Source organism: Camelina sativa, chromosome 1, assembly GCF_030686135.1.
Source record: "Camelina sativa cultivar CO46 ecotype springtype chromosome 1, ASM3068613v1".
NCBI lineage: Eukaryota > Viridiplantae > Streptophyta > Magnoliopsida > Brassicales > Brassicaceae > Camelina > Camelina sativa.
This window is the reverse complement of record NC_141880.1, coordinates 17192078-17217521: the sequence shown is the minus strand read 5'-3', so window position 1 is coordinate 17217521 and position 25444 is coordinate 17192078. Positions and strand designations below refer to the sequence as shown.

Here is a 25444-nt window from a genome sequence, read left to right as displayed (position 1 = left end):
TTGGTGGCTGGTCATATACACTGAAGGTCCAGAGGCATGGCAGCACTTTTGGGAAGTGAAGTTTGTGTCTTTGGTCAAATTAGAGTCCATTATTTCCCAGTGATAATGCATCCTTTGAACTCTGAGATCATCCACTTGTGGAGCAGGAACACGAAAGGCATGGTCTTGTTTAACTTGAGAACTCATGTGTTTAGTCTTCACAAATAATCCAAAGGCGATAGAAAGTGTATGGATGGTTGCATCTTAAATTTAACAGGTGCAGTATGACATGAATTGTTTTCATACATTTTGAAAATGATGATGTATGATGGTATACCACTTCTTCATGTTTTAAAAAGTTCACTCCGCTATTTTTAACCATTCAAAAGTTTCACGTTTTCACGTTTCAGAAAATTGATTCTATTTATATCATTAGCATGATTATAATTAAAACTAGTATTATGCCCGTCTTATGGACTGGTTCCATTGGTTTTTTGAGTTATGACTTCCCTAATAACATATGTTAAATTTTGATGAATCTCCCTTCTAAGAATGATAAGAAAACATTAATTTAGTATTGTTTGAGGCGACAATAAATCAAATTCTTTAAATTAGTGCGATAATGAACGATAACATATAACTGAGTTTTGTAATAAAAACATTAAAAAAAAAACTTACAACTCTTCTTATACATACAGTAAACAAATTTTGGAGATACACAGGGAGCTCTCTCTTGTGTTGTTCAATACACAATGAACTATGAATCTGAAATAAAGAGAAGATAGGTAAATAAAACTCAGAAGAAAACAATAAATTTGAAATTAAAAGAAAAAAGAAAGACAATAAATCTGAAATGAAGAGAAGTGAATCTAATAGGCTGTTATTGGATTTTAATTAACCCAGGACATTAGTGGATTTAAAAGTCTAATGTATTTGTGTGGATTTTATAATGCATATAAGGTGGATTTGAAAGTCATTGATAATATATTTTTGGTGATTGTTATGGATTTTTTAAAAAAATATTTATAGAAAAAAAGAAAAAAAATTATCCATAAACTGTGTTATACACCAAAATTATATTAAATTAACAAACATCAAGACTTTTACATAGGGTCATGGAAGACTTCAATTAACATGGGGTTTGTGGCGGAAGAAACAAACATTGAACTGAGAAAAAAAAAGTGTGATTATATCATGAACCCAGAAAAAAAAAGTTATAGATCATGAACCTAGAAAAAAAAGTTATAGATCATGAACCCAGAAAAAAAAAGTTATAGATCATGAACCCAGAAAAAAAAAAGTTATAGATTATGAACCCAAAAAAAAAAAGTTATAGATCATGAACACAAAAAAAAAAAAGTTATAGATCATGAACCCAGAAAAAAAGTTATAGAACACAAAAAAAAAAAAAAAATAACACAGATCTGATGAAGAAGTGTGATTATATAAAAGGATTGAGAAAAAAAATCAAACAATAATATGGTAAAAGCTAGAGATCCATCTAAAGAGAGAGGGAGAGAAAAACAAAAGGAAATGCTTGAGAAAAGTGTGGTATTATGTTTGTTCGTATTTTAGAATCAAAGTACGTTGAAATCCAAAATCACACAAAATCCAGTGGATATTAAATAACACTAGATTTTAATGGATTTTTATAAAATACAAAATTGAATAACACTTGATTTCTAAATACATCAAATTCCTTTAAAATCCACAATCCAATAACACCCCCTAAGACGAAAAAACATCAATAAGCTTGGATCAATTAGTATTTTTTTCCAACACAATTTTTAATCGATGTATATGAGAGAAAAAAATTAATGGAAAGCAGAAGATACAATGTGAATTAGATTTTTCATTTTTAAAGAGGAATTATACTGAGGAGCAAAACAGAGAGATGCTTGTTAAGGATCTTGTGTGTCCTGTCTCCAAAGATTGGGATTCAAATCTTATACACCAAACCCTTCATCAATATGAATCCTATATTCTTTCTCTCAGACTGAGTAAATTGGGGGCTCAGGATAAAATTTTATGGCTGCCTACTAAGGATGGTGAGTACAGCGCAAAGACATGATACCACTCAGCATTAATGATGAAAGACTCTCTAACCCAACTACCCCAACCACCCACCCATCTTAATTTTAAGTGGCTTTAAGACATTTGGAACCTACATTGCGCACCAAAGATTAAAACCTTCCTCTGGAGAGCTATGAACAACGAATTACCAGTGGGAAAGAACTTGCAGATCCGAGGCATCAACCAGTTGGCTTTCTGTCCACACTGTGATCAAGAGGAATCGCTTTTGCATCTCTTCTTTCAGTGCCCTGTTGCAAGTGAAATCTGGGGTTTACTTCCAGTAGTGCATCATCTCAATCTCCCCCAACTGATAAGCTTCCAACAAGGACTAGAGACGGCGAATAAACTAAGCTGTTTACCTCCGACAGGATTGCCGTAAGGCGCCATCTCCCCTTGGATCCTATGGGCGATATGGACCAATAGAAACAGACGAATTTTTTAGCAGACCCAAACACCTAGTCAGGAGGTTGCCACTCAGGTGATCAGCCAAGCCCGAAACTGGGTAAATGCTCAGATCTACCCTAGAAGCCCCAATCCCCAAACCCCACCGACCTATTCTAGCCTTTCAAATCCCAATATTATCAGCTGTTTCTCTGATGCAGCGTGGAATAAGGAAACAAATCAAGCGGGTTTTGGATGGATGTTTGAGCAACACCTTCCCTCCTCTGAGAGACAAGGTACAGCGGTGGCGACGAATGTGAGCTCCCCCTAGTGGCGGAAGCTTTGGCCTTGCTTCATGCTCTTCGCCATGCCCGGGAGCTTGGTTTTCAGAAACTTTCTTTTGCTTCAGATTCACAGCAGTTGATCAAAGCACTCAATTCGGAGTTCCAGCTGAAGGAACTCTATGGGATTCAACACGACATCCTTGCTCTATCTCTCGATTTCTTAGTTTGTGATTTCATCTTTGTAAAACGAGAAAACAACTTCCGAGCCGATAAGGCAGCAAAAGAGGCATTGTTGTCTCTTTCCTTTGTAACATTTGATCTATGTTTTAATCTACGTTTTGACAAAAAAAAAGAGAGGAAGATATGGCAGTTTGAAAAATAGTTTAGGGATTTTCTGAGTTTTGTTTCATAACATTTTATTAAATATGTAAAAAAAAATCTGAGAAAGTTACGTTAATTTTTTTTTAAGTAGAGAATATATTTTTTACTAATTTTAGTTAATTTTAAAAATTGAAAACAAATCTTATGTGGCATATTTCTATTGGATATGTGACTTGTGCTTTATAGTATAAGATAAGAAAATTAGGGTTAACTACTAAAAACTAAGTGGGTGTTTTTGGATTGTGGTTTTTAAAAGTATTGGATGTATTTTGAAATCTGTTGTTATTCAATTGTGTATTTGGTAAAATCCATTAAAATATCCCGTTATTGGATTATGTATTTGTTTTGTGTATTCTAAAGTACGTTTAAAACACTGTTATTCAATATGGATTTGATTTTGTGTCATTTTGGATTTCATTGTACTTTTCTTTAAAAAACGTGAACAAACACAATCCAGCATTCTTCTCAAGTATTTCATATCTCTTCTCTCTCATAATCAAAGAAAGAAATAAAAGCAGATTCGTCTCCACGAGCTACTAGAATTTGCTCCCGTCAAGTAATCTTATACCTCTCCTCGGCTATTCTCGAAGCTTTTGGAGAACAATCTCGACACCGGAGCCATCATTATAGAGATCAACTTCTGACTCTGAGCCTATGGCGAAGGCTACTTTCAGATCGTTGACAATGGTTGTGCCATTATCCAACAATTTTAAGGTATGATTAAAAAATTTCTGACGTGTTTGATGATTTGGATGTGTAATACTGTAAAATTGGATTTGGGATTCTTATTTTTTGCCTATTGAATCTAGGTATTTTTATTTTGGCTTGAAATTGATAAAAGCTAACATTTTTCCTCTGTTTTTCGTTAATCATACGTGGCTTGGTTAAAAGGGTGAATTTTTTCCTATATCTCTAACGTTTTCTGGGTTTAATTTAGGAGTAGGGAACATAAAGGATCCATCCACATTTTTCTCTTATGGAGTATGTTTCTTGATTTTGTTTCATAGTTTAGTTTGAGCTCATGTTAAGTGTGTTGAATCTTGGCTTCTTTGTTGTTTACAGAAAAAGCATGACTACATTTGATTTGTCCAGAGTCGAGCTTGCTCTTATAGTCCTATATTTGAACAAAACTGAGGCTATAAATAAGATATGCAAAGCTATTCAGTATGGTTCCAAACTCTTCTGTGGTGGTGAGCAACATAGTACTGCTCAAACAGTTGACAAAAACACCAATTTGGGTACTATTTCAGATATCAGACGAGGCTTACCTTTTACCTTTTTTTATTCACTTAGCCTATCCTGAACTACTGCCAAAGATAAGAGCAGCTGTAGTTGTGTTTGACATTTAACATTAGGATTAGCTGTCTATGAGATTCTGTCTTTCTGGTTTCTTGTTTCCCAGAACAACTAGCATAACCCATACACTGTTACTATTGTGTATATCGGTTTGTTTAGCGGCTTTAGCCATATATCTTGTGGTTCTCATTAAGTTTTGCTTTTTCTTCTTTTAGATTTAAGCTCTTCAGTCTGAATTTTTTTTTGTATGTATCTCACTCTCATGCCACTTACAGGCTATATGTCCATGATGGTTTGTATGAAGAAGCATCCATCGTGTTGTTAATTAATTGTCGTTGACAAATGCATCATCTGTGGTGGTTTTGTGTTACTTAGCAAATTTGAAACTTGTCTTCGTACTTAAATTCTCAGACGATAGAATATGAAAGCATTCTGAATTATTTTGTTTGAAGACATAACATTGTATGATGTACATGTACCCCTATTGATGAGCTATATCATTATCTCTCCTGATTTACTAATCTCTCTTTCCAATTAGCAGGTTCTAAAAGATTTTCGAATTGATTCATTTTGTGTTTACAAAATTTGTAACATTATAGTAAGTGAAGTTATTTAATTCTGACATTAGTTTTATGGGTAGTTTATTTTATTAGTCCACAACATAATTTATGGGTAGTTTTTTTTTTATTTTTTATTTAACTTAAAAAAAATAATAAAATCTACTAATAATGACTTTAAAATCCATCAGTTATGCTTTTCAAATCTACTTATAATGACATCAAATCTAATGCATTAGAAAACCATTGAACTTTAGAATCCACTAATAATTCAAATCCATTAAATACCTCTATCCAATAACACCCCCTAAATTTTCAATGTTCATAATTATTCTAAATTTTCAATGTTCATAATTATTCTAAAATAATTGGTTCGGTTTATAATCATGTTCGTTTACAAAGAAGAAAAACTGTGAAAACGCAATTTATCAGGATTGTAAAACAAAACGCAAACGTGGTTCTTATGTTTCTCCTCCATTCATCAATCCACTTATAAAGAGAAACTTCCACCACAGATTCTTCCATAAACTCACTGCGAATTCTCATTCTCGCGGGGGTCTCTTGTCACACTAATGGCCTCTTCTCATTCTCTTCTCTTCTCTTCCTCCTTCCTCTCCAAACCCTCTTCCTTCACTTCTTCTCTTAAACGGTTCGTTTACGTTCCCACTCGGCGATTCTGGCCAAGGCAGCGACATGGGTTCTCCACCGTCTTCGCCGTCGCCACCGAGCCGGCTATCTCCAGCACCGGACCTAAAAAAACAGAACCAGCAACGGTACCGCTTCCTAGTAACGAATCATCCGATAAGCTGCTCAAAATTCGCCACACGGTACACACTTATGTTGGCTCTGTTTCTGGTTTTGGGAGTCTGAGTTCGATTAGTGGAATTTAGGAGAACTGTTAAATTTGATCAATTTCTTAACTTCTATATTGTAATCAAAGTTGGGTTTTGCAAAAGTTTGGATTCTGATTCCATTTGCATGTGAAATGTTGAGGCTTTATGCTTATTGAGCTGAATTAGAGTGATTTATGTGGATACAGTGTGCACATGTGATGGCTATGGCAGTTCAGAAACTCTTCCCTGATGCCAAAGTGACTATAGGTCCATGGATTGATAACGGTTTCTACTACGATTTTGATATGGAGCCTCTAACAGATAAAGACCTTAAGAGGATCAAGAAAGAGATGGTGAGTTTTTTTCTTCTTCTGATGAAGTCTTTTAAGGGGTTAATGTTTGTTGATATTTTGAAGTATTCATGTGGTAGGATCGTATTATTAGTCGGAATTTACCACTTTTAAGAGAAGAAGTTTCTAGAGAAGAAGCGCAGAAAAGGATCATGTCGATAAACGAGCCTTATAAGATGGAGATTTTGGAGGGTATTAAGGAAGAACCTATTACAGTTTATCATATTGGTACGCTGTAGCTTCTTGCTTGGTTTTTTTAGTTCTTTAATTTGTTTGTAATTTGGTTTTGGTAATAGCTTGTCTCCCATCTTATGCCAGTTCGAATGCCCATCTAGGTAATGAATGGTGGGATCTTTGTGCTGGTCCTCATGTCGAGACCACAGGGAAGATAAACAAGAAAGCTGTCGAACTAGAATCTGTTGCTGGTGCTTACTGGAGAGGAGATGAAAAGAGACAAATGCTTCAGAGGATATATGGAACTGCATGGGAGAGTGAAGAACAACTAAAAGCATATCTTCATTTCAAAGAAGAAGCTAAACGTCGAGATCATAGGCGCATTGGCCAAGACCTCGATCTGTTTTCCATCCAGGTATAGCCAAGCTTTCATTCAGTTTCAAAATGATATTAGACTTTTGGGAAATCGTTGCATAAGCATTTTCACTGCAGGATGAAGCTGGAGGAGGATTAGTCTTTTGGCATCCGAAAGGTGCGATTGTTAGAAACATTATTGAAGAGTCGTGGAAGAAGATGCATGTTGAACATGGTTATGATTTGATCTATACCCCTCATGTCGCCAAAGCTGATCTGTGGAAGATCAGTGGTCACTTGGACTTCTACAGAGAGAATATGTACGATCAAATGGAGATTGAGGATGAGCTATATCAACTCCGACCCATGAATTGCCCTTACCACATCTTGCTTTACCAAAGAAAGCGACAATCATATAGAGATTTGCCCATAAGAGTTGCAGAACTTGGTACAGTTTACAGATACGAGTTGTCTGGTAGCTTACACGGCCTTTTCCGAGTCAGAGGCTTCACACAGGTTACCTCAGACGTCTTTAATCTAATAGTTAACCCGAATATTATAAAGTACTAGGAATTTACTTAACCAACCTTTGCTTTGCCAGGACGATGCACACATATTTTGTTTAGAGTATCAGATCAAAGATGAGATCAGAGGTGTCCTAGATCTCACAGAAGAGATATTGTCGAGGTTTGGGTTCAACAAGTATGAGGTTAACTTATCAACTAGACCTGAAAAATCAGTTGGAGGTGATGATATATGGGAAAAGGCAACGTGTGCCCTTAGGGATGCTTTAGATGATAAGGGATGGAGCTATGAGGTTGATGAAGGAGGTGGTGCCTTTTATGGCCCAAAGATCGACCTTAAGATTGAAGATGCATTAGGAAGAAAATGGCAGTGCTCAACTATACAGGTAAGAAAGTTTCAACTACTCTTGTAATTAAATCCCAGGCAACTTCTTTTTGTTAACCTGTTCTTATTGGCACGCAGGTCGACTTCAATCTTCCTCAGCGATTTGACATTACTTATGTAGACACGAACTCAGACAAGAAACGTCCTATAATGATCCACAGAGCGGTATTGGGATCATTAGAAAGATTTTTCGGGGTTCTCATAGAACACTATGCAGGGGACTTTCCCCTATGGCTTTCTCCTGTGCAAGTCCGGGTTTTACCTGTCACAGACAATCAGGTTAACTTCTGCCGTCTCTTAATTCCTTGATGAAAAACTTTTGTCTCAACTTCAAGTTCTGACTTAATGAGGGGTTTGCAGTTGGAGTTCTGCAAGGAAGTGAGTAAGAAACTGAGAGCTTGTGGAGTGAGGGCAGAGTTGTGCCATGGGGAGAGATTGCCGAAACTCATAAGGAACGCAGAGACACAAAAGATCCCGTTAATGGCGGTTGTAGGCCCTAAGGAAGTCGAGACTGGAACTGTTACCGTTAGATCAAGGTTTGGAGGAGAGCTTGGAACCATTCCTGTTGATGACTTCATCAACAAAATCAACATTGCAGTTGAAACCAGAACTGCTCTGTAACATTGATGTAAGAGTAGCTAGAGAGACTACAAATTGATCTGTTAAGAATTTATTTATTTATCTTTGTATCCTTTTTGTACCTTAAACAAATGTAAGACTTGTCGATAAGTTTTGTTATGACACAAACACTTTTAAAGATTTGGAGGATCAAGTAGCATCTTTGGTTCTTCACATTTCATATTCAACTTTCTAGTGGATAAGTTTCAAATGACATATCAAAACAGTTGGTAATAATGAATAATACCAACTCCTAATAAGCAACTCCCCCAATATACTGTTGGATAATTCCAACTTGTATTTGAAGTTATCTCATTAAGAAGGTGCTTGAGGAGATAAGAGATAAGGATGCACAAACAAGTGTTCTATAAGAAGGAGCTTATTAGATAAGGCTTTGTGTTGTAATCCTATTAGAATTAGGAGTTGTCTAATTCATTATAAATAGAGAGGTCAATAGAGAGGTGTTTTGTGTGACTTGAGAGAGATTTAGTTTTTGAGAAGTTTTCTAAATCAATAAGAAAAGGTGTTCTTACTTTCAAGTTTTTCAATCCTATATTTGGTAGCAGAGCAAGGTTGTGTTGCTGATCTAAAAATCGGTGGAGAAGATTCGAGATAAGCATGGCAGCCGAACCAAATCCACCGTTACGAACAAAGGACCTTGGAGCACCATCAATCCAATGTCCTTTACTCACACCAACTAATTACACAGTCTGGTCGATGAGGATGAAGATCATACTTCGAGTCAGCGAAGTGTGGGATGTAATCGAACCTGGAGCCACATATGAAAAGAAGAATGATATTGCGACTGCCCTTCTGTTTCAGTCTGTTCCAGAGTCACTTATCTTGCAAATAGGAGAGCAAGATTCAGCCAAATCACTTTGGTGTGCCATTCGATCACGTCACCAAGGAGCGGAACGTGTAAAGGAGGCAAGACTTCAAACCTTGTTAGCAGAACTAGAGCGTTTAAAGATGAGTGAATCAGATTCGGTAGATGACTTTGTTGGGAAGATCTCAGGGATTACATCGCAGTCAGCTTCTTTGGGAGAGACCATCGAAGAACCGAAACTTGTAAAGAAGTTTCTCACAGGATTGCCTAGAGCAAAGTTTATCCATATGGTAGCTTCTCTAGAACAAGTCCTTTATTTAAACACAACAACGTTTGTGGATATTGTGGGAAGACTAAAAGCTTATGAGGAACGAATTGGTGAAGTTAGTCCAGTCGAAGATCAAGGGAAGTTGATGTTTACTAATACCTCTAATAATCGTGGAGGATATGGCGGTTTTAGAGGAGGATCTAGAGGTAGAGGCAACTATGGTAGAGGAAGCTACGGTAGAGGCAATTTTGGCAGAGGTGGTTTCGGTAGAGGCAGGGGTCGAGGGAGATTCAACGGCCAAAACCAAGGAGGAGAAACCACAAAAGAGAACCAAAAACAACCGAAGAAATATCTATCTAAAGTAATTTGTTGGAGATGCGACAAACCTGGTCATTATGCGACGACTTGCACCAACAAACCGATACAGAGTATAACCAAAACCAAGAATCAAATCTAAATGAGACACATGCAGCAGATGTACTCTATATGCATGAAGTTGTTTTCCTCAATGAAGATAAGGTGCACTACAAGAAAACATGGAATTGGTTACTGCAATTTGCGACTAAAAACACAGTCGCTAAATTTAGCGACTGAATTGGGATTGTTTAGCTACTGGATGGCTACTAAAATAAAACAGTCGCCTAGTAGACGCTAATTGGAGACTGATGCATATTTTCCTACTGTAGTCGCCAATTTGCGACTAATTTGGAGACCAGTTTGACAGTCGCTAAAAGTTTGCGACTAATGAGCTACTATTTAGCGACTGCTTTAATAAATTTGGGCCTTAACACAATTTAGGCCGTGACAAAACACGAAAACCCATTTTTTCGTTTTCTTCCCCGAACAAACCCTAATCTTACATTTCTTTTCTCAATTTCTTCTTCTTCTTCTTCTTCGAGACGAAAAGGCGAAACCTCAAAACCCTAGATCTAAACCGTAAACCCTCCTTCTTCCTCTCACTCGACGAAACCGTAAACCCTTGACGGCTAGAGTAAAGAAAAGAGGCGGAGGAAGAAGAAACCCCTCTAATCGAACCTTTGGAATGTCACAAACGGCGAATCACAGACCCACCAATCTTCCTCCCCAGTATACCTTCACACCGGCGAACCATCGAGTTCTAGAGACTGATTCTCAGGGAACTCCTGTCCCAATCCTCCAGCCTCCAGCGAGACCTACACCTTCTTACCGAGACTATCCACCTCCGACAAATTATTCCAGCACTCGAGGAGCTTTCCCGGAACATCCCCTTTCGGCGAAGATCCAACCAGGCGTCCTTTTCCTCAACCTCGCCTCCGCGACGAATCCACCAGAATTCTCGAGTCAACTTCGAGAGTCTCCTCAACCGTCAGTCACAAATCATCGTCGTCAGTCTACTCAAGTCTCGAATCTACCTCGAGATTCTCCTCTACCTCGACAGTCTCATCGACCACCCTCTTCTCAACCTGGTCAACCTCGAGCAGCTTCTGCACCGCTTCACAGTTCTCAAGCGCAAAACTCACATGAGGAAGAGGCTGATTCTGAGGATGACAGTGCAAGGGAATCAAATTTCCCAGCTGATGTACTCGCTTCTTTACATGACATGCTTGTCCAACCAAGTCGTGAGAAGTATACCACTGTCCTCACTCCCTCATTAGAGCGTGGAACCACTTGGTAAGAATTTGGATTAGAATTTTGTATTTTGGATTAGAATTTGATTGTGTTTGTTTGTTTGTGATTAGAATTTGGATTAGAATTCTGTATTTTGGATTGTTTGTGTTTGTTTGTGATTAGAATTTTACTTGATTGATCGATTTGTTTGTGTTTGATGGTTTGGTAAAGACAAGTCATCACTTACCCGAAAGATTACAAAAGTGTTTACAAACAAGTTTGATGGTCCATATTACAGTTGGGGTTGTGTTCCGAATGCAAGAAGAGAAGGTTACTTCTTGGAATTCGCGGTAAACTTCTACTCCTTTCAATTTGATTTCTGTATTTATAATTTTTTTTCTTGGTTTTTTTTACACTAACACTAGTCTTCTTTTGTAGAAAACACACACCTGGGATCCCTCTCTAACCGGTGTGGTTCAAGCAAAGTTCTATAGCATTTGTCAAAACCGTATGAAAGACATGGTTTCCAAGGCAGCAGCTCAGCGAGAGGAAGTGAAACCGAGGTGGATTGAGAGAACTATTTGGAAAGAAATGTGTGACTATTGAAACACAGAAGAAGCCATGGCAAAGAGTGCAACCACTTCAGCAGCTCGAATGTCTGACCGTAATGGTCTTGGCCCTCATAGCATGTATCAGGGCCGAAGTCTTACTTACAAATCGAACAAGAGATGGTGAATTACATCATAACCTTTTCATTGTTTAATTACTTGACATCAAATGGTTCCTAACCTTTTCATTGTCTAACATTTCAGGAAGTAGAATTGGGAAGACCGCAAACTATTCCTGAAGTTTTTCTCAGGACTCATACCAAAAAAGATGGTACTTTTGTGGATAAGAAAGCGCAAGCAGTTCATGAGGCATATAAGAAAAGAATGGAAGCTAAGTTGGCTGCTCAGGATAATGGTGAGTCTTCAGATGGTACTTCACATCGATCAGAGCTATCTCACGAGGAGGATGATGAGCTCTTTCTTCAGGTAATTTGCATCTTTCTAATAAGCTATTAAGTTTTTCATTGTTAAGTAATTATAATAACTTTTTCTCTCTGTTTTGTGTATGGAGTCTACTTACATAAATGATAGAGGAACATACTTTGGAGTTGGAAGCCTAGGAAGTTACATCAACGGGAAGCGGAAGTACCCTGGAAGCTCTTCTAATTTCACAACCCTGCAACAACAGCTTGAAGACGCTAACCGCAAGATAGAGGAACAAGCATCTCTACAAGCAGAGCGTGACGCAGAGGCTTCACGGGTTGCAGCTGAGGCTTTACGGGTTGCATCTGAGCAACAAGCAGAGATCTCACGCTTGGTGATCTTCCTCAGGACTAACCCAAACTATGTCGCCTTCCTCGAGTCTCAAACCAATGACTCAAACCGTGCTGATTTCAAAGTTAGGTTCCCTCATGTAATATTTGCTTGTTTATTTGCTTGGATACTTGGATGTTTTTTGGAACTTTTGCAAATTTTGTAAAAACATGGTAATTATGTCTTTGTTTAATTTCATATTTGTTATGTTTTAATACATGTTTTCTTAATCAGTTTTGGTATTACAAAATCAAATAATGAATTTTTACCAGAATTTTTTTAAAAACATGATAATTAAACAGTCGCAAAAAAGTCACCAAAACGTAAACAAAACAGTACCCAAACAGTCGCAAATGAGTAACATATCAGTCGCTAAAGTGTTGCAATTCAGTCGCAACTTTAGCACTGTTTGGCGAGGGAAGAACGACCCCAATTATCAGTCGCCAATTAGTAGCTCCATAGTGACTTTTTAGCGACTGATTTTTTTAGCGACGCACTGTTTAGCGACTACGTATGTCAGTCGCCAATCAGTCGTGACTAAGTAGTTAGCGAGTGTATAGTGACTGTTTTTGTAGTCGGTAAATCCATGTTTTCTTGTAGTGGTGATTCCAGAAAATTACGATATCAACAAAGGCAATGCATGTGTTTGGTATTTAGATAATGGAGCAAGTAATCACATGTCAGGAAACAGAGAATTCTTTTGCAGTTTGGACGAGAGGATTAAGGAAAAAGTGAGGTTTGGTGATGGCTCATATGTTGATATTGTTGGGAAGGGAACTATTAACTTTGTTTGCAAAACAGGCGAAATAAGAGCACTCTAAGAAATCTACTATATACCCAAACTGAAGTACAACATATTGAGTTTAGGACAAGCAACAGAAGGAGGGTGTGAGGTGAACATGAAAAAGGATTTTCTAACACTTCTAGACCCATGTGGAAGGCTGCTTGTAAGAGTTACCAGGTCATCAAACCGTTTGTACAAGACTCTGATGGAGATTAGTTTACCAATGTGTCTGCAGATCGACAGTGATGAGGCTACATGGCGTTGGCATGGTCGGCTTGGGCATGTAAGTTTCACTGTCATGAAGAATATGGTTCAACAGGATATGGTTGTAGGAATGCCACACATGATTCATGAGAAGGATATGTGTGATGTGTGTCTAGCAGGGAAGCAAACAAGAGGTCCTTTCCCGGTTAAAACTAGTTTTCGTGCATCGCAACCATTGGAGTTGGTTCACGGAGACTTGTGTGGTCCTATTTCACCACAAACACCAGCCAACAACCGCTATGTTTTGTGCTAATTGACGATTTCTCTAGGTACATGTGGACGATGTTGCTAAGGGAAAAGAGTGAAGCCTTTGAACACTTTAAACGATTTAAAGACTTTGTTGAGAAACATAGTAGGTTGGATATTAAGACTTTTCGAACCGATAGAGGAGGAGAGTTCACTTCAGGTAAGTTTAATCGGTTCTGTGAGGAGAATGGCATTACTAGACACTTGACTGCACCATATACACCACAGCAAAACTGTGTGGTAGAGAGAAGAAACCGCACTTTGATGGAGATGACAAGAAGTTTGATGAAGGGGATGATGATCCCGAATGATATGTGGGGAGAAGCTGTACGTCATTCGACTTACCTCATTAATCGAGTACCCACAAAAGCACTGAACGGTCAAACCCCATATGAGTGTTTTATGTCCAAGAAACCGAACATTGAACACTTGAGAGTGTTCGAGTGTGTTGCGTATGCAAAGGTCAATGGACCACAATTGAAAAAGCTAGATGATAGATCAAGGAAAGTGATCAATCTTGGCACAGAACCTTGTTCTAAAGCTTATAGACTCTATGATTCGATTGCCAAGAGAGTAGTGGTTAGTAGAGATGTTATTTTTGATGAAAATAAGGCTTGGGACTGGTCATCTACGGCAGTTGAGTCAGAAGGTGAACCAGGAGCATTTAAACTCTTTCAAGACGGTTTTATAGAAGTTGGTGGTGGACACGACAATGATCAAGACAACGATCAGCAAAATGCAGACCAAGAAGCTATAAATCATGATAACGAGGAGGAGCAAGAAAACGGAGAGGACAATGTGGGTGATGAGATTGTCGAAAACCAAGTTCAAGGTCAACAAGTCGCGGTACAACCCTTGGTACCTAGGTCTTGTCGTGTGGTAACAAAACCAGTTTATCTCAATGACTATATCTTATTTGCAGAAGCAGAGAGTTGCAGTTTGTTCCTAACAATAGATGGAGAACCATAAAACTATTTTGAATCTGGAAAGATAAAAGAATGGATTGATGCTATGAAGGCTGAAATAGATTCGATCATAAGGAACAACACATGGGAGCTTGTAGACAGACCAGTCGGAGTTAAACTTATAGGAGTTAGATGGATCTATAAACTCAAAAGAAAGGCTGATGGTTCGGTGAATAAGTTTAAGGCGAGGTTAGTTGCAAAAGGATATGTGCAACAACAAGGCATAGACTTCGACGAGGTGTTTGCTCCGGTAGCAAGAGTCGAAACTATAAGGCTACTGATAGCACTTGCGGCAACAAGAGGTTGGGAGATTCACCACTTAGATGTGAAGACAGCTTTTCTCAATGGTGAGCTAAAGGAATTGGTCTATGTTACTCAACCTGAGGGGTTCGAGAAGAAGGGAGAAGAGGATCGAGTGTATAAGCTTCATAAAGCCTTGTACGGACTTCGTCAAGCTCTTAGAGCGTGGAATTTAAAGCTTGATCAAGTTCTTAAGGAAATGAACTTCAAGAAGTGTGTGAAGGAACCAACAATTTATCGCAAGAAAGAGGAGAAGGAGTTCTTGATTGTAGCTATCTATGTTGATGATCTGTTCGTTACAGGAACCTCACTCAGTATCATTAGACGGTTCAAGGAGGATATGTCAAGAAGATTTGAGATGTCGGATCTAGGAAAATTAACGTATTATCTTGGCATAGAAGTCATTCAAGGAACGAATGGAATAAGGATAAAACAAGAGGGATACGCTCAAGGAATCCTTATTGATGCAGGGATGGGTTCCTGCAACTCGACTCATGAACCGATGGAGCCGTGACTGAGTTTGTCGAAAGCAGAGAAAGAGAAAGAGATCGATGCAACTAGATACAAAAGAACTATAGGATGTTTGCGATATCTTCTTCATACAAGACCAGATTTGTCTTTTACAGTTGGAGTTCTTAGCCGCTATATGCAGAGTCCAAGAGTGTCTCACGGGCAAGCTATCAAACATGTCCTAAGGTATGTAAAGGGAACTACATGTTACAGTTTGTTTTTCAAGAAGGATGGATCAAGAAGGATCACCAGATACAGTGACAGCAGTCACAACATTGACATCGACGATGGAAGGAGCGCCACAGGACATGTTTTCTACTATGGCTCATCACCGATTACGTGGACAACACAGAAACAGCCGACTGTGGCATTGTCATCGTGCGAAGCAGAATTCATGGCCGCTACGAAAGCTGCCAAACAAGCAATATGGCTTAAAGAATTATTGAGTGAAATACTAAGCTTTCAAGGAGAGAAGATCCTACTTAGAGTTGATAATAAAGCAGTCATAGCTCTAACCAAGAACCCAGTTTTTCATGGGAGGACGAAGCATATGCTTGCCAAGTACCATTTCATTCGAGAGTATGTAGAGAATGATCAAATTGAAGTTGATCATGTGCCAGGAGAGGAGAAAAAAGCGAACATACTTACAAAACCTTTAGGTCGGATTAAATTCAAGGAAATGAGGAGTTTACTCGGAGTTGAGGAGATTAAGCTTCCGGAGTTCATGTTGGAATTACGGGAGAGAATGTTGGATAATTCCAACTTGTATTTGAATTTATCTCATTAAGAAGGTGCTTGAGGAGATAAGAGATAAGGATGCAAAAACAAGTGTTTTATAAGGAGGAGCTTATTAGATAAGGCTTTGTGTTGTAATCCTATTAGAATTAGGAGTTGTCTAATTCATTATAAATAGAGAGGTCAATAGAAATGTGTTCTGTGTGACTTGAGAGATTTAGTTTTTGAGAAGTTTTCTAAATCAATAGGAAAATATGTTCTTACTTTCAAGTTTTTCAATCCTATATAATCCACTGAGTTTCGTTTATGGAAAAATAGATTTTCTTAGGCCATTCTACTATACCTGTGGCAATATCTTTGTCGACGAAATAGATAGAATCACACTTGATTCCACAACCCAAATCTTCAAGAGAAAGAGCTACTGTAACCCCATGACCAAAACTCAACTTCTCATCTCCAATAGAATAAACTCTTTCCCACTTGAAACTCTCAAGATTCATCTTAAAGATGTAAAACAAAAGTGCCTCTTCATACAACACTTGTTTAAGGCTCAAGATGATCAGAACCTCACCTGATTCACGAATCGCTATCTTCCTCTTCCAAACGTATTCCCACTCTTGCTCAACGAAGTCAAAAGGATGTTTAAAGTAGGGGTTCTCGGAGTTTTTCTCTATGGGATAGTTTCCAGAGAAATCGAAAACCCTGATGAGATGATTAGCTGGGTACAGATAAAGCTTATCGCTCTGACAAGCCATGTCAAACAAAACCATACTTCCCCATTGTGATTCAGATTACACCACGAACCATCTGCTTTCTTGCATGTGAACAAGTAATGCTGTTTGAAAGTCCAACCAACCACATAATCACCCATTGTCTCGTTAACCCACAGCACCATGCACAGTCCTTCTTCAGATTTCAAGGTTACTTTCCCGCCACGTATTGGTGACTGCATTGATGGAAGATTGATCCTTGTCCGCGTTGACAAGTTAAAAATATATAATTTGAGATAAGGATCAACCATGAGGAGCCAGTTTCCGAAGCTAGCCATACAATAGCTATTGTGGGTGAGCCCTCCGAGTTTTACTATGCTTTCTTCTACGGTGGGAGAATCACCTAGGTGTATGATCCGCCTTGGACATGGGGGCTTGTTCGCGCATGTTTTCCACACTGAGTACCAATTCGAACAAACTCTTTTTGCTCGGTGTGAATCAACAGGGTTCCTTAAGGTTTCGAAGATCTTGCGCAAAACATCGGGGTAAAGGTTGGACCAATCGGCATATCTAGACACTCTTGGTCTCTTATTCTCCTTTCTCATCACGCCGTTCCCCATGTCTTCCTTCAGTCTACTTTATCGATCACACTAGCTAGGGTTTTTTTATTCTTAAGTCTTAACTAATGGGTTTTCCATTTATACATAAGGGTTTTTGGTTTCTCTTTTACTATATGGGCCTAACCGAAGTTAGTACGAGGCATTAATTTTGTTTTACTAAATGGTTTTATAACAAATTATAACATCAAAGTAATATACTAAAAGCTCTTATTGTACATCAATTTTTTAATATATACTAGATTGGGATCCGTGCTCCTGTGCAAGAGCACAAAGTTAAATTTTTTTTTCTATTATAATTTTAGAATAAAATATAATTTATATGATTATTTTTAATTTTTGAACATGTTTGGTGAAAGTTTTTTATTATGACCCGTGCTTAGGTAGATTTTATTTTCAACTACACAATAAGATTTTTAAAATCACGATTAAGTGTGATAAATTGCCAAAAATTTATTCCTTTTTATGCCTAAGAGTATATTTTTATGCCTAACAGTATATATTTTGTAAGAATACATGGAATACTAAAGATTTTATTTAGAAAATTGTATAAATCATTGAAATATTCTCTTTAAGATGATTCTTTGGAATATTCTTAAGTGTATTCATATAGACCAATTCATCTATAATTTTTTTTTGTAACCAACCTATATTTAATCTATAACCTATTTTGTAACCAACTTATAAAAATTATATAGTTTAAAAAAAAAGTTGTGTACTTCCGTTTTATTATATAGGGGATGGACAATTCTTAGGTTCACGTGAACCACTCTTATTCACCCCCTAAAAATTATGGAAACAAATCTTAATTAAGGAAATAAATTATGTAGATAAATCAATTTTAAAATTATTAATTTAAATATTATATTACAGTTTTTAATTATTACATCTAAACCCTAACCATTTTTTATAAACCCAAACCGACATATAATTTTGTTTAATTGTAAAATCTAAATCCTAACCACTCTTTTATAAACCCAAACTGACATATAATTTTGTTTAATTGTAAAATCTAAACCCTAAACATTCTTTTATAAACCCAAACCGACATATAATTTTGTTTAATTGTAAAATCTAAACCTTAAACACTCTTTTGTAAACCCAAACCGACATATAATTTCATTTAATTGCAAAATCTAAACCCTAACCCTCTTTTGTAAACCAAAACCGACATAAAATTTTGTTTAATTATAAAATCTAAATCCTAACCATTCTTTATAAACCCAAACCGATATAAAAAATTTAAAATTACAAATTTAAACTATAATCCCCTTTTATAACCCAAACCGACATAATTTTCTTAATAAAAGATCTACATAATTTGTTTCCTTAATTTGTACTGTCTTTTATTTAAAATTTGGTTTTTTTTTTTAATATGATATGACATGGGATATTGTTGTATTCTGATTGGTTAATTAAGAGAGGGTGAATGAGAGATATAACAATAATTTTCATAGGGGATATAACAAAAACTGACATCAACTATTGCATAAGCTTTGAATTGCAAGATGCATGATGCTGGAGGAGGATTAGTATTTTGGCATCGAAAAGGGTCAAATTGTTATGATTTTGATTTATACTTCTCATGTCACCAAAGCTGGTCTTTAGAGGATCAGTGCTCAATAGAAACACTTGGAGCCTTGTGGTTTTAGAGTTTATAATTTGTTGATCTGCATGTACTGTATTACTATTTCATGTGTAATTAACTAATGAGTTTCTTAACTTATGTGTTAGTGCGTTCATGTCGCTCAATTAGGTGTGTGGGCCTTATTTCGAATGTTCAAGACGCATCAGCACGTGTATAAATCTATAGAACAGGAACTACTGCCTACTGATTTGGAAGAGAGTCAAGAGAAGACGACGGCTACTTAATTTATGTGCCAAGAGATATCAATAAATCGAATAACCATTAGAATTCAGAAAATTCCTACATTCAGTAACCTCGCTAATAAGCAACTCCCTTAACAAACCACTGAATTTTATTATATTACAGGAATAAGAACATCTCTAAAGCTGAAAGACTGTATAGATATGTTAGAAATATTATTTTTAATAATTTTGTAAAAAATAAATAATTTAATTAATAAATAAATTGTTAAATAAGAATTTGACCAATTACATATAGCCAAGTGTCATATGGGTTTGGCGGATCTAGGGAGAAAAATAATATGGGGCACAAAAATTATATTATACTTTTAAAAAAAATATCCAGTAATAAATAACATAGAAAAGTATAAAAATTATGAGAAATAAATGCCTGTTAATGAATTCGAACCCTTGTCCTTCCAATTGATATGGGGCACTCTTACGAAATGAGCTAAGAAACTGATATTAATATTTCATCACTTAAATATAAAGGTGTATGGGGCATGTGCCCCACCTAGTGCACACGTAGATCCGCCCCTGGACTTATCAGCAGAATTCTCATGGCATTTTTAGTGGGAGTAACCGTGAATCGTTGTTCTGAGAATTGTTACTCAAAATTTTTAAGAAGGATTTGTATGAGCAACCCCTAGTGGCCTTGGTCTCAAAAATTCTCAAATACAGAGTTCTCTGAAGTTTTATTTTGAGAACCGTCTATGAAATTCTCTCCTGCTTTTTAATAAATTTTTAATTTTAATATATAAAAATACCATGAGAAACGCAAATGCTCTAATAGATTTTTTTAGGCCATGTGACTCTATTTGTAGCAATATTGAAGACGCCGCATTTTGATTTACGATTTTGATGATCTGGCTACAATTTATCATGATATATATAAAAACAAATATTTTGTTTCAAGTCAACCCACAATTTATCAAATCTTATTAAAATTTTTTCTTTGCTTTTTAACCCTACAATATAATGACCGCATGCATCAGTTAAGAAATGCCTATTTAGGTAAGAATTATTGTCATGTTGAAGTCTCCAAACCTGTTTGGCAACAATGACATGATCAAAGTATTGCAAAATCTGATTCCACACAATTCTTTAGACAATAAAATACCTATAAGGATTCCAATTCAAAAGTAATTAGATCATCAAGATAAAATATTGTGAAGAACATACACTTGATTAGAAGAATAAGTGGATCAAACTTAAGTATCTGCATTATGTCCTGACCAAAATAAACATTTCACTGACAGATGCATTACAAACAAAAAAGATAGGTTTTTATAAGAAATCCATTGGAAATTTTGATTTAAAATTCCATCAAAAATTTCTAGTTATAATTTTCAAAAATTTAGAATTGATAAACAAAAACCGTCAAAATCTAACGAGAATTAGCCATTTTCGACAAATTTGTCAGTAAAATTATAAACTGCTTTCTTGTAGTAAAGATTCTCTAACATAAGATAACGTCTTCATTGTCTTCATCATCATGATTTGGTTTGCCATTAGCCACCCCGAAGAGGTTACATATCCTATTGTCATGTGGTATGCATATGTCTAACCGTAATCTACACGGATATAATGGTTTAACTTTGGTATTTAATTATGAAAAGTTAGCAAATAAAAACGTCTTAGTTAATAGAAAATTCGACACCTGAGGCCTCGAGCACAATCTAGATTCTAGTTGTAAATTGACCAATCATTTTAAGAGAAAATTAACAAACGTCAATCGCAATAATGGGATATAACATAGATCGAACCGCACTGAGAACATCCTAATCCGAATATTATCAGTCGACATAACACAACAATTTTATTTTGTTTTAAATGAAATTGGCAGTGGCAATGATTATTTTAAAAGGGTCGGTTCATGCTGTGTCGCACTAAACGTGGACATGAGTATTTCCACATTGTACTCTCCGCGTTAGCAAAACTAAATTTTGACCATTCTCTAATCATTTATTATTGAATATTGACTTATAGTAAACAACTCGAACTGGAGAGTTATTTCATAATTAGAACTTAATATTATTACATATGTTATATTATATATATATTTTTATATATATGCACGTTTTAAAATTAATATATGGTTATGACATTGACACAACAAGGGTTTGCATGATATATACTATTCCGTTTCTTTGACAAAGATTAATCACTATCATTTATTTGGTGGATGAGATTTCCCTAATCAATAATAATACTATGTGGTCATAAATCATCTAACTCATCAACCATTAACAAATTCAAGAATCTCCAAGTTATGTGTATGTGGGTAGTTTTCTCACCACGAGTATAGCAGTTAAAATATCAAAAAGCAGATGTGTAAGTAAAAAACTCAAAAGAAAAAGTTAAAGATTCCTAACTAGGACATCTTCTTTACTCAACACAAGCCTCATGGACTCAAAAGAAAAAAAAAAAAAAACAAAACAAAAGTGAAAAGCATTTGTATATCTCACTAGATTCCCTAATATAAAAGCCATTAACACAAAACAAATGTGTCTTAAGTAGTTAAGTACTAGCTAATTAAGTTCGAGATATAATAATTACATTAAGAGAGCGTATCTCATGCCATCACAAACCATGAGATGGTTAACCTCCGACGAGACCCTACCGTAATCTCCCGACACCCACACACCATCTGTCTTGCTCACACGTGGAACCGCAAAACATGACATGATCGACAACGGGAACTTCATCATCACGCCGTTAGTACTCCCGTCTTCTCCCCCGTGATCGCCGTCAACCGCCGTGGAAGGTAACGCGCTTTCATCCGCCACACGCGGGCTTTTTCGAAGATTTCGCAACAACTTGAGCATCTTTAATAAGTCTTGCTTCTTGTTCAAACTTTTGTTGTGGTACTTGGAGAGAGCAAATGAGTTTTGACGAAGGAGAAGAGAGGTTACTTAGAGGTATTTATTTGGTAAAAAGTGCAACTGGCCAATTAGGAAAATAAAAATTCATTTTTGTTTATTTGTTATCTACTCGTAGTGGTTGTGTTTATCATACAGTACTATTTTAGTTTTAATTTGCACTAAAAAGTTTTAGGACAAAAAAAAAAAAGGGCAAATAGTGGAGATACAAACTTGGGGCTTCGCTTTAGGAACTGACCCCATGATTAACAGAGATGGTGGGGTCTTATTTTACTTGGGTATTATCTTTTTTTTTTTTTAAATATCGACAAGAAACAAAACTAAGTGGGATATGAATTTTTTTTTTAGGTTTCGAAAGGTGATTTTACACATCCCTATATATTATATTATAAGAGAAGCATTATTCAGAAAAAGCTGACGTGTCGTTGTTAGAGAGCTCCATACCAAATTTATTATTCACTCTTAATATTCCATAAAATTACATAAAACTGTCACCGCTATATATATATATATTTTTTGTCAACTGCTATTCTATTTATTTTTATACACAATATTTTACTCCTATAAATTCTAAAATTGGTAAATATTATTCAAAAATTGATAAATATTATCCCCTACATATTTTCAAAATTAAATTAATTTCACTATATATTGTAAAATAATAATATAACTATATTATGAGATGTAAAAAATATACATTTAAAATCATATCTTCAGAAATATAAATAATGATACCTTTCTAATAATTTTATAAAGCTCTAAGGTGAAAGAATCAAAGATCATTTGAAACTGGCTCAATGTTTATTTTTTTGCTAAAAACAATAACTATATTTGCCCAAAAAACATATGATCACCAATTAAAATGACATGAATATAATACTTTAATTTGGATAACTATATAGTTAAACATTATATAAAAATATGTAGTTATAGTGTTTTTACAGAAATCTTAAAATTTAGAAAATCCAGTCCAACGAAAATGAAAACAAGTAATAATATTATACCAATAGCTGAGATATATAGGGATCTAATGACCAATTAAAATTTATAAAATTCAGTGATATAATATCATAACTAAGACCAATTATGAAACAATTTTGCAATTTTATTTCTCCATCAATTACGGACACATATATTACTTAAAAAACTAATAATATCCAAATTAATAGAATTCTCCTTGATAATATACCTTTTCATATCTACTATATAAAATACTCGTGCTTTAAAATATGACACGTCAGTTTTTTCTCCAGAATGCTTCTCTTTTAATATACAGGGGATATAAATTACGAAGAATGGATTTTTTTAAGGTAAAAAGAAATTTAAACGTTGCAATCAGATAAATTAGACGGATTTGTTCGCTTGACAATTATACTTTTTAAAAAATTATGCAAAAATAATTTCGCACGTACGTGCAAGTTCGAATCTAGTATAATACAAGTAAAAAGTGCTTGTCCGATGGTCGCGTGATTGCGTGGTGATTTATATTTGGAACTTTGAAGTCTACCAAATATCTAGATTTGTTTGATATGATCCGAAAAATAGATCTATCGGGAATTGGATTTCTATAGTTCTCGATTTTATATACAATTTTATTATATTATAGTATTGATCAATACATATTATTTTGATTTTTATCACAAATGACTTGTTTGTGAAAAGGTAAATTAGTACTTCTTAAAATTTCTTAATACGTATATATGTTCTAAATTATATATATATATATATGCAATTTACATATACATGAGCTAGTTTTTTTTTTTTTTGGTCAACAAGTTAGTCATCTTTGATTATTTGCTCTTTTTCAAACGATTGGTCGGTGACTATTGAAAAAGATATTCATTTTGGGCGTTCTTAATATATTTTTGAAAAATCACCGGAAAAAAAAATCAAATCCAAAACCAAATCATACCGAATCATTTATGTCTTTTTTTAATAGTTTTAGTATGAAACCATTTTTGAAAAAAAAAAAAAAAAAAGAAAAACCTAACAAATTACATATGGTTCTTTTAATCAAATAGATAAACCAAAACGAGAAGTCCCACCCTTACTTCTATGTTTTGAATTCCGTTACATCTGAGTCATGAGCTCATTTGTATTATTTTCTAGTTGGGAGTAAGAAAATTTCAAACATGTGTCGCATTGGCTCTTGTTTTGGCTCAAAACTTTTCATTAGTTACAAGTTACAAGCATAAATTTGAATAAAGTAAGAAAAATCTTATAAAAAGATAGAAAAACTAACCACTCTTACTAATAAACAATAGTACTACATTTAAATTTTTATTTCCAACCACTAATTATCACATCATAATAGCTGAGACTAAACTCTTAGTACTACAATAAGTGACCATTTGTTTCATCTATTACTGAGGTGGATATTATTAACATTAGCATCGTGGAAGTCGCTCCAAGATTTGTATTTCGCCGGTAAGATGTTGGACAAGTTCTGTATTCCAAAGATTATAAGGCAAAGACAAAAGACTTAGAAACAAATAATAAAAAACCAAAGTCTTTTTGATTAAAAAGCTGAGTACCATTAGTATAATGACGGCAGTCATGAAAGCCAACTCTAAGATCAGTCTCCCATGAGTTATTAAACTCAATCGCCATTTCCATAGCATTCCCTTTAGATGATCCAACCATCCAACATCTTTGCCTTGGAACATTCTTCAGCCTTCTTTCAAGAACTACACCTATCCAACCAACAAAAAAAGTTTAAATCAGAATCTTGACTACATTTACACCTACTCTTTTCACCTTTTTTATCTACACAAAACTCTCCCCCATGATCAAAAAGATTCGTCGAAATCCCGAGAAAAAAAACTATCTGAATGATGAATCACAGATTACATTCGATATCATTGTCTGGGAATCAGAACCTGGAATCAAATTTCCTGACAAAACTGAGATTGCTGCTTCTATGCTCTCTGGATTACGTGGCTGAAAATCAAACACAACTACCTAGAGGTTCCACAAAACGGATTAGTTCAGAAACATTAACTCACTTTAGTGAAAGATACTGTAAAAGTCTCCTCTACCTCTTGACGAATAGGAGAAGAAGGTTTGATGAGGACCATAAAATGCTGTAGTTTCCAGAGGTTAAGTGAGTAAGCCATAGACATAATAAGCTGTGGTGGGCCAGGGGACGCTTTAAGCGGCACCGTTGCTACATAGACGGCATCACCGGTGGTGGTTGGTGTTGGTGACGGTGTGAAGAAGTGAGAGGCCATTGTTGTGTTGTGTTCCTCTGTTTCATGTAGATTCAAAGGTTATCTTCTTTATGGACCATTGATATTTTTCTTAAGTATCCTAACATGTGATGTGAGGTCATAAT

The 25444-nt window shown here is 35.7% G+C and overlaps 3 protein-coding genes and 2 pseudogenes across 4 annotated transcripts; 2 read left to right on the top strand and 3 right to left on the bottom strand.

The window, feature by feature from the left end:
• The first annotated feature begins 5363 nt into the window (after window positions 1-5363).
• Window positions 5364-8330, top strand: LOC109124504 (threonine--tRNA ligase, chloroplastic/mitochondrial 2). 2 transcript variants are annotated; one of them, XM_087460324.1, is made up of 8 exons: window positions 5364-5778; window positions 5991-6137; window positions 6215-6362; window positions 6470-6723; window positions 6801-7178; window positions 7264-7572; window positions 7650-7850; window positions 7932-8330. In XM_087460324.1, the coding sequence occupies exons 1-8, from the start codon at window positions 5524-5526 to the stop codon at window positions 8190-8192; spliced, it is 1953 nt and encodes a 650-aa protein (XP_087316450.1). In that variant the 5' UTR covers window positions 5364-5523; the 3' UTR covers window positions 8193-8330. The 2 variants fall into 2 exon arrangements, with proteins under 2 accessions (XP_087316450.1, XP_087316455.1); XM_087460329.1 differs by having other exon boundaries at window positions 6453-6723.
• A 112-nt stretch (window positions 8331-8442) lies between these two features.
• Window positions 8443-17353, bottom strand: LOC104709544 (putative F-box protein At2g04810; annotated as a pseudogene).
• On the top strand, window positions 8808-15304 carry LOC147950035 (uncharacterized; annotated as a pseudogene).
• Window positions 17354-21585: 4232 nt separating the features above from the next.
• Window positions 21586-22133, bottom strand: LOC109132187 (uncharacterized). Its single transcript, XM_019243332.2, has one exon. It carries the CDS (start codon window positions 22054-22056, stop codon window positions 21784-21786), a length of 273 nt encoding a protein of 90 aa, XP_019098877.2. The 5' UTR covers window positions 22057-22133; the 3' UTR covers window positions 21586-21783.
• A 2129-nt stretch (window positions 22134-24262) lies between these two features.
• On the bottom strand, window positions 24263-25412 carry LOC104793927 (uncharacterized). Its single transcript, XM_010520350.3, has 4 exons — window positions 25149-25412; window positions 24990-25071; window positions 24645-24803; window positions 24263-24556 (listed from the first exon to the last, which is right to left on the bottom strand). Exons 1-4 carry the CDS (start codon window positions 25338-25340, stop codon window positions 24498-24500), a joined length of 492 nt encoding a protein of 163 aa, XP_010518652.2. The 5' UTR covers window positions 25341-25412; the 3' UTR covers window positions 24263-24497.
• Between the last annotated feature and the right edge of the window lie 32 nt (window positions 25413-25444).